Raw genomic sequence first — 12,852 nt, forward strand, 5'->3', positions numbered from 1 at the left:
CTTTTCGCACCAAAGTACGTTAATCTCTAGGAGACAGAACGCGTCTCCTTCCTGAGTGGTATGACGGCTGGGTGGTCCCATGGTGTTTATACTTACGTACTATTGTTTGTACAGATGAACGTGGTACCTTCAGGTGTTTGGAAATTGCTCTCAAGGAGGAACCAGACTTGTGGAGGTCTACAAACATTTTTCTGAGGTCTTGGCTGATTTCTTTTCATTTTCCCATGATGTCAAGCAAAGAGGCACTGAGTTTGAAGGTAGGCCTTGAAATACATCCACAGGTACACCTCCAATTGACTAAAATGATGTAAATTAGCCTATCAGATGCTTCTAAAGCCATGACATCATTTTCTGGAATTTTCCAAGCTGTTTAAAGGCACAGTCAACTTAGTGTATGTAAACTTCTGACCCACTGGAATTGTGATACAGTGAATTATAAGTGAAATTATCTGTCTGTAAACAATTGTCATGCACAAAGTAGATGTCCTAACTGACTTGCCAAAACTATAGTTTGTTAACAAGAAATTTGTGGAGTGGTTGAAAAACGAGTTTTAATGACTCCAACCTAAGTGTATGTAAACTTCCGACTTCAACTGTACATCCAACACAAAAATTATATTATTTACATGATTTGAGTCAACACAAATAAGAAGTAAAAAGTCACACCAACTTGAATCCATTGATTTATTTTCAAACTCCACTTAATAAATAATGCACACGATTTCAGAACATCAGGTACACAATTAAAAGGGTCAAAATAGCTTCTTGTTTTTTTTCCTCTATAGAAAGAACGCAGGCACTTCAGCAGCTATTACAATAAGAGTTGTGCAACACAGTAAAAACAGGTTACAGGAAGAGTACACAGCTGAGGTCAAAGGTCAAACCCTCCTTGCCATATTGGCAACGCAGGCACAGTACATCTCCCCCACAGACAGACAAACAGTCACAGCATTGAGAAAGGTAGTACAGTACTCATACAGTAGAAAAGAGAAGTGGACTTTAAAGGAACACCCATAAAACAGGTCAAGCTACCAGACTATCTGCCCACAGAGTCCACAAAGTGCCAGTTGAAAGGCCCTACCCATAGGCCTATAGATGTATTGTACTGTACTGTGCATATCTGTCTCTATACAAATGCATGCTAACGTTGGCAGGCACATACCATTACAGTGCAGGACATAATTTGGCAAAACACAGAGGTGTGACAGTGTGCGTGTGACTGATCGAGAGAGAGAAAGAGAGAGTCTGAACGAACAAAACAAGTGTAACTTTCATATGAACATAAGGACCCAAAGCATTTCTAAAGGATAACTAAAAACAGAAATATACAAGAGACCCACTCACTCCAAAACACAACTGAAAGTAAGAATGGTGCAGGGAATTTCATCTGGTTATTTTAAAGATTTGGTTTCATATTTCATTAGGTGCTTCCACAACGGCATGCTTTGGATAGAAACTAAATGGTCAGCTTAAAAGCAAATATATTTAACATCTTAAAAGTACATACAAATCTAAACCATTGTGTGTATGAGTGGGGTTGTCTCACTGTCAACAGTTACACCTTCTTCATTTACATAACTATCAATACAAATAACACCTAGCTCCTCTTTAAATTAGTCCCAACAACACTGATAACAGTAAATCATGTGATGTCCGGGAGAAGGAGGACAAGGTGGAGAAACGTGAGCAGTGAGTTTCTCAGCAGAGTAAGCCAATTCAGTAACCTCTTTAGCCAATGGACAGGGGATGATGTTAATGAATCATACCACACAATACCAACACCAAGATAGAATGAGCAACACCCAACAGAAATATCAACAACAAAAGAGACTGAAATAAAACCGAACATCTGACGAGGTCTCCTTGCCCTGACACATCACGCCATTGGCTGTGTTAAGAGGCTCTGGATACAGGGGTAGAGTAGACGATCACCGATCACAACCAGGGACCACTTCCTGTCTTCCTGAGGGCCGGGTCAGCTCTGATTGGTTCAGCTCCATTTTGGTCACGTTTGATTGGCTTTCCGCTTGTCGTTGGTGATAACTGTCCAGTCCCCTTTGTGTCAGTGTGAATACACCTGCATCCACCTCCAATGAGCATGTACTGTGCATGGGGAGTGAAGGACAGGTGGTGGAGGGAATGGGGGAGTGGGGTTAAGGGTGAGAGGTTGCGGTGTCCTGTGAGGCAGGGGTTAGGGGTCAGAGGTTAGACTAGAGGCTCACACCTGGCTGACATGCAGGTCTGAGTCATCGAAGCTGAGGGTGGAGATTTCAAGTTGGTCGCCCTCTACTTCGCTGCGCCGTTTCCATGGTGACAGGTCCTCCCGGTCAGCGTTGATGTGGTACAGGGACGAGGCGCTCACTTGGACAGGCGGGGGGTCTCCTGGAGGGAGAGACGGGAGCGGGGTGGTGGTGGTGCCCCCGGGTGGCCTCGCCAGGGCAGCAGGCCCATGAAGTCCTGGCTGTCCCAGGTAAGGGCCCGGGCCCCCCTGGGGCTGGGGGTAGGGTGGCTCTGCCTGGACGGGCGAGCGAGGGGCGGGGGGTCCCCCGTGGTTGCTGCTGCAGTAGAAGGTGGAAGGGGTGCTGGTGGTGGAGTGGTCGCTGTGCTCCTGCATAGTGTAGGGGAGGGAGGGAGGGGTGGAGGGAACGGACAAAGTCATTCAGATTCAGAAGCGCAAAACGCAGGGAGTCAGTCACAGTGCTGTAGAGGGGGCAGTGGCACAGGGTGGCAGGGCAGCAGCAGTAGTAGCAGTAGCAGTAGTAGTAGTAGCAGTATCTATAGTGGTGCTGGTGCAAAGGGTTATAGTAGAGGAAGCAGGAGTGAAACAAAGGCAGCAGATGTAGTTGGAGGAAGAGGAAGCAGAATGGCAGCAGCAGCAGTGGAAGGGATGGTACAGTAGCAGTGGAATGTATGGTACAGTAGCCAGTGGAAGGGATGGTACAGTAGCCAGTGGAAGGGATGGTACAGTAGCCAGTGGAAGGGACGGTACAGTAGCCAGTGGTGGTACAGTAGAGCTCACTTGGGGAATGTTAGAATCTCACTGTCACATTTTACTCTCTGAAAAACACGACAGGGAGAAAAGACAACAATGAAAACAGACGCCCAAAAGTTAGCGAAAAGATGACCAGTTACAGCGAGCGAAAACACTGTTTAGGCGTATCTCGTTTTAGCAAGGGTGTGAAAATATTAGATCACGAGGAAGTGATAGATGGGAAAAAGTGACACACAGCGCGAGAATCCAGGAAGAATGGACAGAGGGATGATGGGTAGATGGGTAGATGGTAGAGCTCAGAGAACGTAAGTGTGTGTTGAAGGGGTGGGGTGCATGAGGACATGTTGACATGAAATCACAGTATTACTAGGTCATTAGAGAACATGAAAGGCTTCAAACTACTAGACATCACAGGAGGTTGGTGGCACCATAAATGGGGAGGACGGGCTCATAGTAATGGCTCCATGTGGTTTCCATGTGTTTGATGCTATTCCATTCACTTCAGCCAATATTATGAGCCGTCCTCCCCTCAGCAGCCGGTGCTAGTAACCAGAGACTCTAAAAGCAATGCGGCAATGTTAAAAAGTCTAAAAGTTGGCAAGTGGAAGATGTTGAAGCCAATGAATGAATGAATGAAGATATAACGGTCAACCTTGAGGATTGCTGTGTGTGTGTGTGTTTCTAGAAGAGGTGGGGGAACATGCATCACCAGACCTAGCTAGCAGCTAGCGGTAACTGCACTACAGACTACTGCACTACAGCTTCCCAAGCTACATTGGAACCCAGTGACGCAAGACCAATCTATATGGAATAATTGCTTGCACATGGAGGCCAGATGTCCGTTTTTTATTTTTCCATGGTCTGTGTAAAGGAACGGACACAAAATATGTTGTAATGCATTAAAGTGGGATGAGGATGGAGGAAGAGGAGGTAGAAGGAACTGAAAACCAATGATGACACAGAGGGGTTTTTCAAAGAAGCCTGGTAAGGACCAGACCAGTCGATACTGAGCTCTGGAAGGAGGAGGAGTGAAGTCATGTGAACCAGGCGAGTTAGTCTGACCAATCAATGGCAGATTAGATTATGTCTGTCCAGACCAGTTAGGATGGAGAAGGGGGAGGGGCTAATGATCAGCCCTCAAGCATGAGATGGAGGTATATCTGTTATCTATTAACTGGGCTTGCTTGGGTGTTTCAGAGGGGATTAAGCCGTAAATCAAAGCTCCATTCCACTACATTAGACTAGGGCTGCGTCCAAAATGTCACCCTATTCCATATATAGTGCACTTCATTTGACCAGAGCCCTCTCTATGTGTCCTGGTCGAAAGCAGTACACTAAATAGGGAAAAGGGGTTTTGACCAGAGCCCCCCCCATGAGCCCTAGTCAAAAGTAGTGCACTATGTAAGGAATAGGGTGCCATTTCAGATGCAATCTAGGACTACGTCTGCAAAACAAACAGAGGAAGCTGCTTGACTGACACGGGGGCTCACATACGTGCTGCATTCACCATTGCGGAATGTATACCTCTGTATACAAGGGTTCGACAGCCGACGGGCCTGACGCATCTGCAAGAACACAGCAGTGCACATCTTTGTTAGAAGAGAGAGAACGTGGGGGGGAGGGGGAGGGGAGGACGCTCCGGCCAAGAGGGGGAGAGAGGAAGGGAGGAGAGAGAACAGGAGAGGGTCTGGAGGTGTGTGTGTGTGTGTGTGTGTGTGTGTGTGTGTGTGTGTGTTAGGGTAGCCGTTGGTTGGGGTTTGAAGTGTGGATCTAGCTGCATCACCTGGTTGTGAGTAGAGATCGAATACTGCCTTGTGTACTATAATTAGTGTACACTTATGTCAATGCAAAAATAGGACATGGAAACCAACAAAACAATTAGGAAAATCAAGGTGGCACACAGGTACAGAAATCTAACTGTGATGTCCAATTTTTAAGCTGGGGTGGAGGGTGGGTGAATGGGTTACATCCAAACTGGGTCTTAATGTTTACTCTTCAACAGACAGAAACATCTAGAAACTAGAGACGCTAGCCAAACCGTAACAGCGGATGTAAACATGGATTTCCTCCAGAGACAGTAAAGTATCTCCCCTCCGAGCAGAGGTCTCCAATACTGGTCCACAGGACATGCAGGTTTTATTCTAGCCCAGCACAAACACACCTGATCAAGCCCTTGGTTAGGGGAACCAGTTGTGTTCTGTAATTCTTGGCTAGAACTAAAGTGTTGAAAGTGTTGATGCAGGACCAGTGGCTCAGGCCCAGCCCCAAACTGAATACGTACAGAGGCAGCTGAGCGTCCAGGCCCCCGCTGGGCCACAATGGCTCCTGAGATGGCCTTGATCCAGCTGTGCATCTCTTCTGGACTGTCCGACTAGAAAGGGGGGGGGGGGACGAAGAGGGGACACGTAGGAAACAGAGAGAGAGAAGGAAGAGGTCACTGTGTGACAACGGCAAGGAACACTAACTGTCTCTCTTCGTCAGTTGGACTGGAATGAAATCAATATATTCAGACATTATCCGGAGAAAGAAAATGTCTCACCTGCATGTAGAAGGTCCTTGAGCTAGTGACGACTTCAAATAGATTGTCCCTCTGCATTAAGTCACTGGATGGAAAGAGATGACACCACTTTCAATAATATTCAAACATCCCAGTGATGGAAACCACTGGGTGTGAATGTAAGAGAGTGCATCGCCGTCGAAGGGCGACGGTAAACTCACTCTGTTTGTCCATGTCCAACATTTATTATTCTAATCTGTGAGCACGTTACAGTTGGCATCCATGTTTGTATCCCAAATGGCATGCTATTCCCTATACAGTGCACTGCTTTAGACCAGCGCCCAATTGGCCCTGGTCAAAAGCAGTGCACTAAATAGGGAATAGGGTGCCATTTGGGAGACATGCCATGTCTCCTTCCCAGCCCGTTCACTTTGGCACTAGGCCTGTCAGCGTCAATAGCCAACCTTTCCAGCTCAGTGACTAAAGTGTAAAAGACACTGACCTCTGTTTGCACTCTTGAACTTTGTGAACCTCTTTCAGCGGGATCACACGCAGAGGCTCCCTCTCCTGAGAGAGAGAGAGAGACAGAGAGACAGAGAGAGAGAGAGAGAGAGAGAGAGAGAGAGAGAGAGAGAGAGAGAGAGAGACAGAGAGAGAGAGAGAGAGAGAGAGAGAGAGAGAGAGAGAGAGAGAGAGAGAGAGAGAGACAGACAGACAGACAGACAGACAAAGACAGACAGACAGAGAGGAAGAAAGAGGAGATAGACAGAACATTTATTCAAAACATAATTCACCTGACAACACATGACAACATGGCAACTAAAATTAAAAGCTAATGTAGCATGATACCCCAAGAGCTACTTCCTGATATACTTGAATAGAGAGGACAGAGAAGGGAGGAAGGGGAGTATTCATGATCCTTGACATTATGCTATACTATTAGGAACATAATAGGATCCCTGTCCACCCTCTGCCACACACGCACACACACTCGCACTATACTATTCTACTGTTTCTATACTATTCTACTGTATCTATACTATTCTACTGTATCTATACTATTCTACTGTTTCTATACTATTCTACTGTATCTATACTATTCTACTGTTTCTATACTATTCTACTGTATCTATACTATTCTACTGTATCTATAATATTCTACTGTATCTATACTATTCTACTGTATCTATACTATTCTACTGTTTCTATACTATTCTACTGTTTCTATACTATTCTACTGTATCTATACTATTCTGCTGTTTCTATACTATTCTACTGTATCTATACTATTCTACTGTATCTATACTATTCTACTGTTTCTATACTATTCTACTATTTCTATACTATTCTACTGTATCTATACTATTCTGCTGTTTCTATACTATTCTACAGTTTCTATACTGTTCAACTGTTTCTATACTATTCTACTGTTTCTATACTGTTCTACTGTTTCTATACTATTCTACTGTTTCTATACTATTCTGCTGTTTCTATACTATTCTACTGTTTCTATACTATTCCACTGTATCTATACTATTCTACTGTATCTATACTATTCTGCTGTTTCTATACTATTCTACAGTTTCTATACTGTTCTACTGTTTCTATACTATTCTACTGTTTCTATACTATTCTACAGTTTCTATACTATTCTGCTGTTTCTATACTATTCTACTGTTTCTATACTGTTCTACTGTTTCTATACTATTCTACTGTTTCTATACTATTCTGCTATTTCTATACTATTCTACTGTTTCTATACTGTTCTACTGTTTCTATACTGTTCTACTGTTTCTATACTGTTCTACTGTTTCTATACTATTCTACTGTATCTATACTATTCTACTGTATCTATACTATTCTACTGTTTCTATACTGTTCTACTGTTTCTATACTATTCTACTGTTTCTATACTATTCTACTGTATCTATACTATTCTACTGTATCTTAGTCCATGATGCTCTGAGATCGCTCGTCCATATATGTATATATTCTTAATTCATTCCTTATTAGATTTGTGTGTATTGGGTATATGTTGTGAAATTGTTAGATATTACTTGTTAGATATTACTGCACTGTCGGATCTAGAAGCACAAGCCTTTCGCTACACCCGCAATAACATCTGCTAAACACGTGTATGTGACAAATACCATTTGATTTGATTTGACACACTCGCACACTGCTCAGCTGCTGATTGAAGCCTGCTCAAGAGAAGAGGGGCTGCAGAGAGGGGGCCTGGGTCTGATCCTGGGGTATTTATATCATATATATATATCTATACTATAACCAGTGTTCATAGCAGATAATTGCCTTGTGACGCAGACAAAGGGCGAGTCTTTAATTGTATGCAATTATTTTTCTCATCCTGCTAAACCACAAAGCAGGGTAGTGTTACACAGGGCAAGCCTCCAGAGGCTCTGGCGCCACGGCAGCAAACACACACACACACACACACACACACACACACACACACACACACACACACACACACACACACACACACACACACACACACACACACACACACACACACACACACACACACACACACACGTGTCTTTGGCCCTGGGATACAGGCCCTAATGGCACTTTAGTAGGAGAGGACGGAGAGATGAAGTGGTCTGGAGAGAGAACACACACTCAGGCCTTGCCTAGACAGCCAATAGTGCTCGCTAGAGCTGCACTATCGTCTAGGATTAATGTGCATTCCCGGTAATACAATTGTGTCCCCTGTGGACCGTCTCGTACATAAAGCATCCTCCATTCAGGCTGCAAAGGCATAATTTTCCTCCTTAACTAGCTTTAATGGCAAGAAGGCAAGAAAAATAAATAACAAATATGTGTACTGTCTTAACAGTGGTGTAAAGTAAAGTACTACTTAAGTAGATCTGTACTTTACTTTACTATTTATATTTTTGACAACTTTTACTTTTACAGCACTACATTCCTAAAGAAAATAATGTACTTTTTACTCCATACACTTTCCCTGACACCCAAAAGTATTTGTTACATTTTGAATGCTTGGCAGGATAGGAAAATGGTCCAATTCACGCACTTATTAAGAGAACATCCCTGGTTATCTCTACTGCCTCTGATCTGGCGGACTCACTAAACACAAATGCTTCGTTTGTAAATGATGTCTGAGTGTTGGAGTGTACCCCTGGTTATCCCCCCCAAAAATTATATATATATATATATTGGTGCCGTCTGGTTTGCTTAATATAAGGAATTTGAAATGATTTATACTTTTACTTTTAATACTTCAGTATATTTTAACAATTACATTTACTTTTGATACTTAAGTATATTTATTACCAAATACTTTACTGAAGTAGTATTTTACTGGATGACTTTCACTTTTAATTGAGTCATTTTCTATGAAGGTATCTTTACTTTTACTCAAGTATGACAACTGGATACTTTTCCCACCACTGTGTCTTAATAAAACACAATTTTCCACCACCATTTTCGGATTTCGGACAACTTAGGATGTTGCACACCACGTATAGTTGTCAGAAAATCCAAAAATGTGTTAGGGCCAATGGGAGACAAGCTCATTCACTACACCAGCCACTCCTTATCCAACAAACTAAGGGAGTAACGGAGGGAGACAGCTTGTCCCTCTTGTCTGAACCTGTTCTCTACCTCTCAGATCATGAGAGAGGAGGTGCAGAATGTGTGAGGGTCAAACAGATCTATCAACAATCTAGCATTCATCTAGCTACAGTACAGAATATAAATGCTGAGAATCTGGCAAGCATGGATGATGAATCAAAACCAGGCTTGTCCATTTTATTAGTAGCTGTGCCAAGAGCTTTGGGAGCCTGGAACAATGCACTGGCCTGGAGTCAGCTCTTATCTGATCTTAGTGTGTCTGTCCGGGGCTCTAGGGTTCTGTGAAACACAGGTGCAAAACAAAGACAAACTGCTAGCCAACGGGGTCACGCAGCTCCTTTGAATTGTGTGTGTCACCTTGCTCACAGCCACCCGCAGAAGGGGGAGAGGAGAGAGATGTTCTCACTAACCAGGTCTGACTTAAAGTAGCTGACCGCGTTCTCCTCCAGTAAGAAGTATCTCCTCTTCCAGTTCTTCATCTGCAGAAGGGAAAGGAAAACATTACAGATGGCGGTCAACATTTCCAGCCCTCCAAATCCTTTTGACTTGCTAAGAATGCTGCTAATTGATAGCTATTCCGACATTGTATAGGACCACTGTTTGCTTTAGAATGGCTGGCTTACTGTGGTTAATACATTCCATTAACAGAGCGCTAAGAGAAGTTAGGTCAAAGGCAGGACAACAATGAGTGATACAATTCACCCTCTGAAACATCTGGTCAGAAGCCTGCGGCTATCCAACTCCAACACATCATAGTCCTATAGGACGACAACCACACACAACCAGGAATACTGCTAGTATAAAAAGCTTGTAGCTGAGGGAGAATCTCTCTGAGCTTGTGGTGTACTCACTAGCCACCACAAGGAAGAAAACGGACCGAAACATTTTCCATTGCATTCCCGTATGAATGCGACCCTAGTCTGAGTGTAGGCTGCTGCTACAGCACCAGAAAGAGTTATCCCACTGTCTACTCACCACGGCTCCCTGCTTGACACAGTATCCAGCCTTGATGAGCGCCTGGTCCTGTGCCCCTCGCCCCAGGAAGTAGGGCAGCTGGCTGTGGGCCTTCCGCTGGCCCCCCCGCTCTGCTCCGTTCTGCCCCCCGTCACCCTGCTCCTGCACCACAGGACACACACATAGAAGTGTACAAACACACACGCATGGGAGTATATGCACACGCACAAGCAATCAACGCACCACACACACACACAAACACAGACAGACACACAGACAGACAGACACTGACAGACACACAGACAGACACTGACAGACACACAGAAAGACACACTGACAGACACACATACAGACACACACACAGACAGACTGACAGACACAATCAGATAGTGTGTGTGCCAAGCCCCCACCATATCATCATCTCCAGTGGCTAGAAATGTGTGTTAACAGCAACCAATAATGATAGAGAATTCACCGCCTGTTCCGTAACCGTCAAGCTGAAGTTGAGGCCGGCCCACTGCACCGCCACCACCCACACAGGAAGTGACATCATAGACCATAGCTTGTGCATCTGGATGCCACTTTCAGCCACTATTTCTTAAGATGCCAGGCTACATACCAGATACCAGCACAAGACAGGATATGACTTGTACTGCTCATACGTACCAGAAAACACAGCACAGAGTGAGCTCCTCCTCAGAGGAACATTAAGTTCAATGTCTGTCACTATCTAAAAGATGGCCTGATCCATGGACATTTCTATTCAGACAGACCATCTATTTATATAGCTGATTAATATGGCTGAAATCAAGTTAGTAAGGGAACAAAAACTCAGTTATGGAATGTCGCTTGTTACTGTCCCAAACCCCATTTGACAGATTTGACTAAACTGTTCCAAGCCACAGTAGAGCAGATGGCCTTCAAACATATGTCAGATATGTCCATTTACTCGTGTTTAGGATTGCACATTTTCAGTAACTCTCCCAAAATTCCAGAAACTCCCCAGGTTTTCCAGAAATCCCAGGTGAAGGAATCCTGGATATCCTGCTTATTCCTTCTTGATTCCAGGAATATCCCAACCGGGACTTCTGGAAAACCTGAGAATGTTGGTAAAGTTTCCTGAATTTTTGCAACCTTACTCATGTTTGGTTAGGGCCTGGTTAGTGCTGGGCCAGACTGCTGCATCTTCCTTACCTGTGTGGCAGTGATGATGGGTACTCCACCTATGATCTCTGTCTTATAGGAGATCTGCTTCATGGCACCCAGCCCCTCCTGGGGCATCTCTGCACTGGGCTGGCCATCCCCCGACTTTGGCACCTGGAACATGTCAAATAAACATAAACTCCCAGAGTGCATCAGGGGCCAACATGCTCCAAACCCTTGTTAGATGTGTCCCTCTGCAGTCTCTGTAGTGACACGATGATGTACTCTGCCTGCTCGTTAGTCTATTTTCCATCAACTCTAGCCTGGGGGCTTCAGAGAGCCACTGCTACACTGAGTGGTGACTGGGGTAATCGATTAGTGTGTGTGTGTGTTTGTGTGTGTGTGTGTGTGTGTGTGTGTATGCTCAGGTCAGGTATCACACTCCAGTGCACACACACACACACAGTCAAACATTGACAGCCGTCTGTATTAATAGAAGTGTGTGGTACAATATATGGAGTGTGTGTGTGTGTGTGTGTGTGTGTGTGTGTGTGTGTGTGTGTGAGAGAGAGTGTGTGTGTGTGTGTGTGTGTGTGAGAGAGTGTGTGTGTGTGAGTGTGTGTGTGAGTGTGTGAGAGAGTGTGTGTGTGAGTGTGTGTGTGAGTGTGTGTGTGTGTGTGTGTTTGTGTGTGTGAGTGTGTGTGTGTGTGAGTGTGTGTGTGTTTGTGTGTGACCTTGTTGAGTGGACTGTGAGACTGTGTTGCAGTGTCAGCAGCAGGACTAAACCCAATAAAGAGAACATGAGAGTCAACAGAGTTTGATGAGACTTCAATACAGTGCGAAGTTATTACATAACTTATTATTATGTTACTTTATACTCAACGCCCAGTCCATTCCCAGTCCATTCCCAGTCCATTCCCCGTACATGAATGTGGTTTAAGAGGAATTAGAGTGGAACATCCTCTCCAGTGAATCCCAGTGAAAGCTGATCCATAGGCACACTGTTCTGTCCTGTCCTGTCCTGTTCGATCCCGGCACTGCCTTTTCCTTAGAGACAGTCCGTGACTCAGAGCACTCGCCTTCCCCTTTGTCCTGCCTGCTCTGCTGTGTGTGTGTGCGGGCCTGTGTGTATGTGAGGGCTAGTCAGGGGGGAGGGAGTGGAGCAGAGAAAGCCACGGTTGCTGCTGTAGCCCTCAGTGACACAGTAAGGGAAATGATCCCCCGTCCAGAGGGGTTTGGATGCCTTGTAGGAAACAGACAGGGGCTCCTGGACCCAGCAGATGAGTGCTTCATAATGTCTTTCTCTCTCTCCACTGTTGACTTGACAGTAGACACACGTGAGGTATGCTGGTCTTGTCATCCTCCTCCATCCCACTCACTCACACTAGCTGAACTGGGATACCATATCCTAATTCTGAATCACAGATAATTTTTCTAACGGGGGTTGAGATGGCAGTAGTCTTGTACTACAGGAGGTAGCAATGTGGGAGGATGTGACAGGGCAGGGGACTCACTGTGATCTTGGTGGCGTTGTTGAGCACGTTGACCCACTCTACCAGATCCTGCTGATCATTGGCCTGGAGGTAGAACTTCCTCATACCAGCATTGATGACTGGGGAGAGAGAGAGAAGGAGAGAGAGAGGGGCGGGAG

General features: G+C 44.8%; 1 protein-coding gene across 1 annotated transcript in view; it reads right to left on the bottom strand.

The window, feature by feature from the left end:
- Positions 1-670: 670 nt before the first annotated feature.
- Positions 671-12,852, bottom strand: part of LOC311129944 (pleckstrin homology domain-containing family A member 1-like) — a 32,640-nt gene continuing 20,458 nt past the window's right edge. The window contains exons 5-12 of the mRNA XM_084162512.1: positions 12,716-12,813; positions 11,253-11,375; positions 10,080-10,220; positions 9,515-9,583; positions 5,992-6,056; positions 5,532-5,595; positions 5,274-5,363; positions 671-2,608 (exon numbers count right to left, since the gene is read on the bottom strand). Coding sequence (XP_084018638.1) covers positions 2,219-2,608; positions 5,274-5,363; positions 5,532-5,595; positions 5,992-6,056; positions 9,515-9,583; positions 10,080-10,220; positions 11,253-11,375; positions 12,716-12,813 — 1,040 coding nt within the window. The 3' untranslated portion in view covers positions 671-2,218. The remainder of the gene's footprint in view (positions 2,609-5,273; positions 5,364-5,531; positions 5,596-5,991; positions 6,057-9,514; positions 9,584-10,079; positions 10,221-11,252; positions 11,376-12,715; positions 12,814-12,852) is intronic.

Source organism: Coregonus lavaretus (genome assembly GCF_964263955.1).
Source record: "Coregonus lavaretus genome assembly, chromosome: 1".
NCBI classification, from domain to species: domain Eukaryota; kingdom Metazoa; phylum Chordata; class Actinopteri; order Salmoniformes; family Salmonidae; genus Coregonus; species Coregonus lavaretus.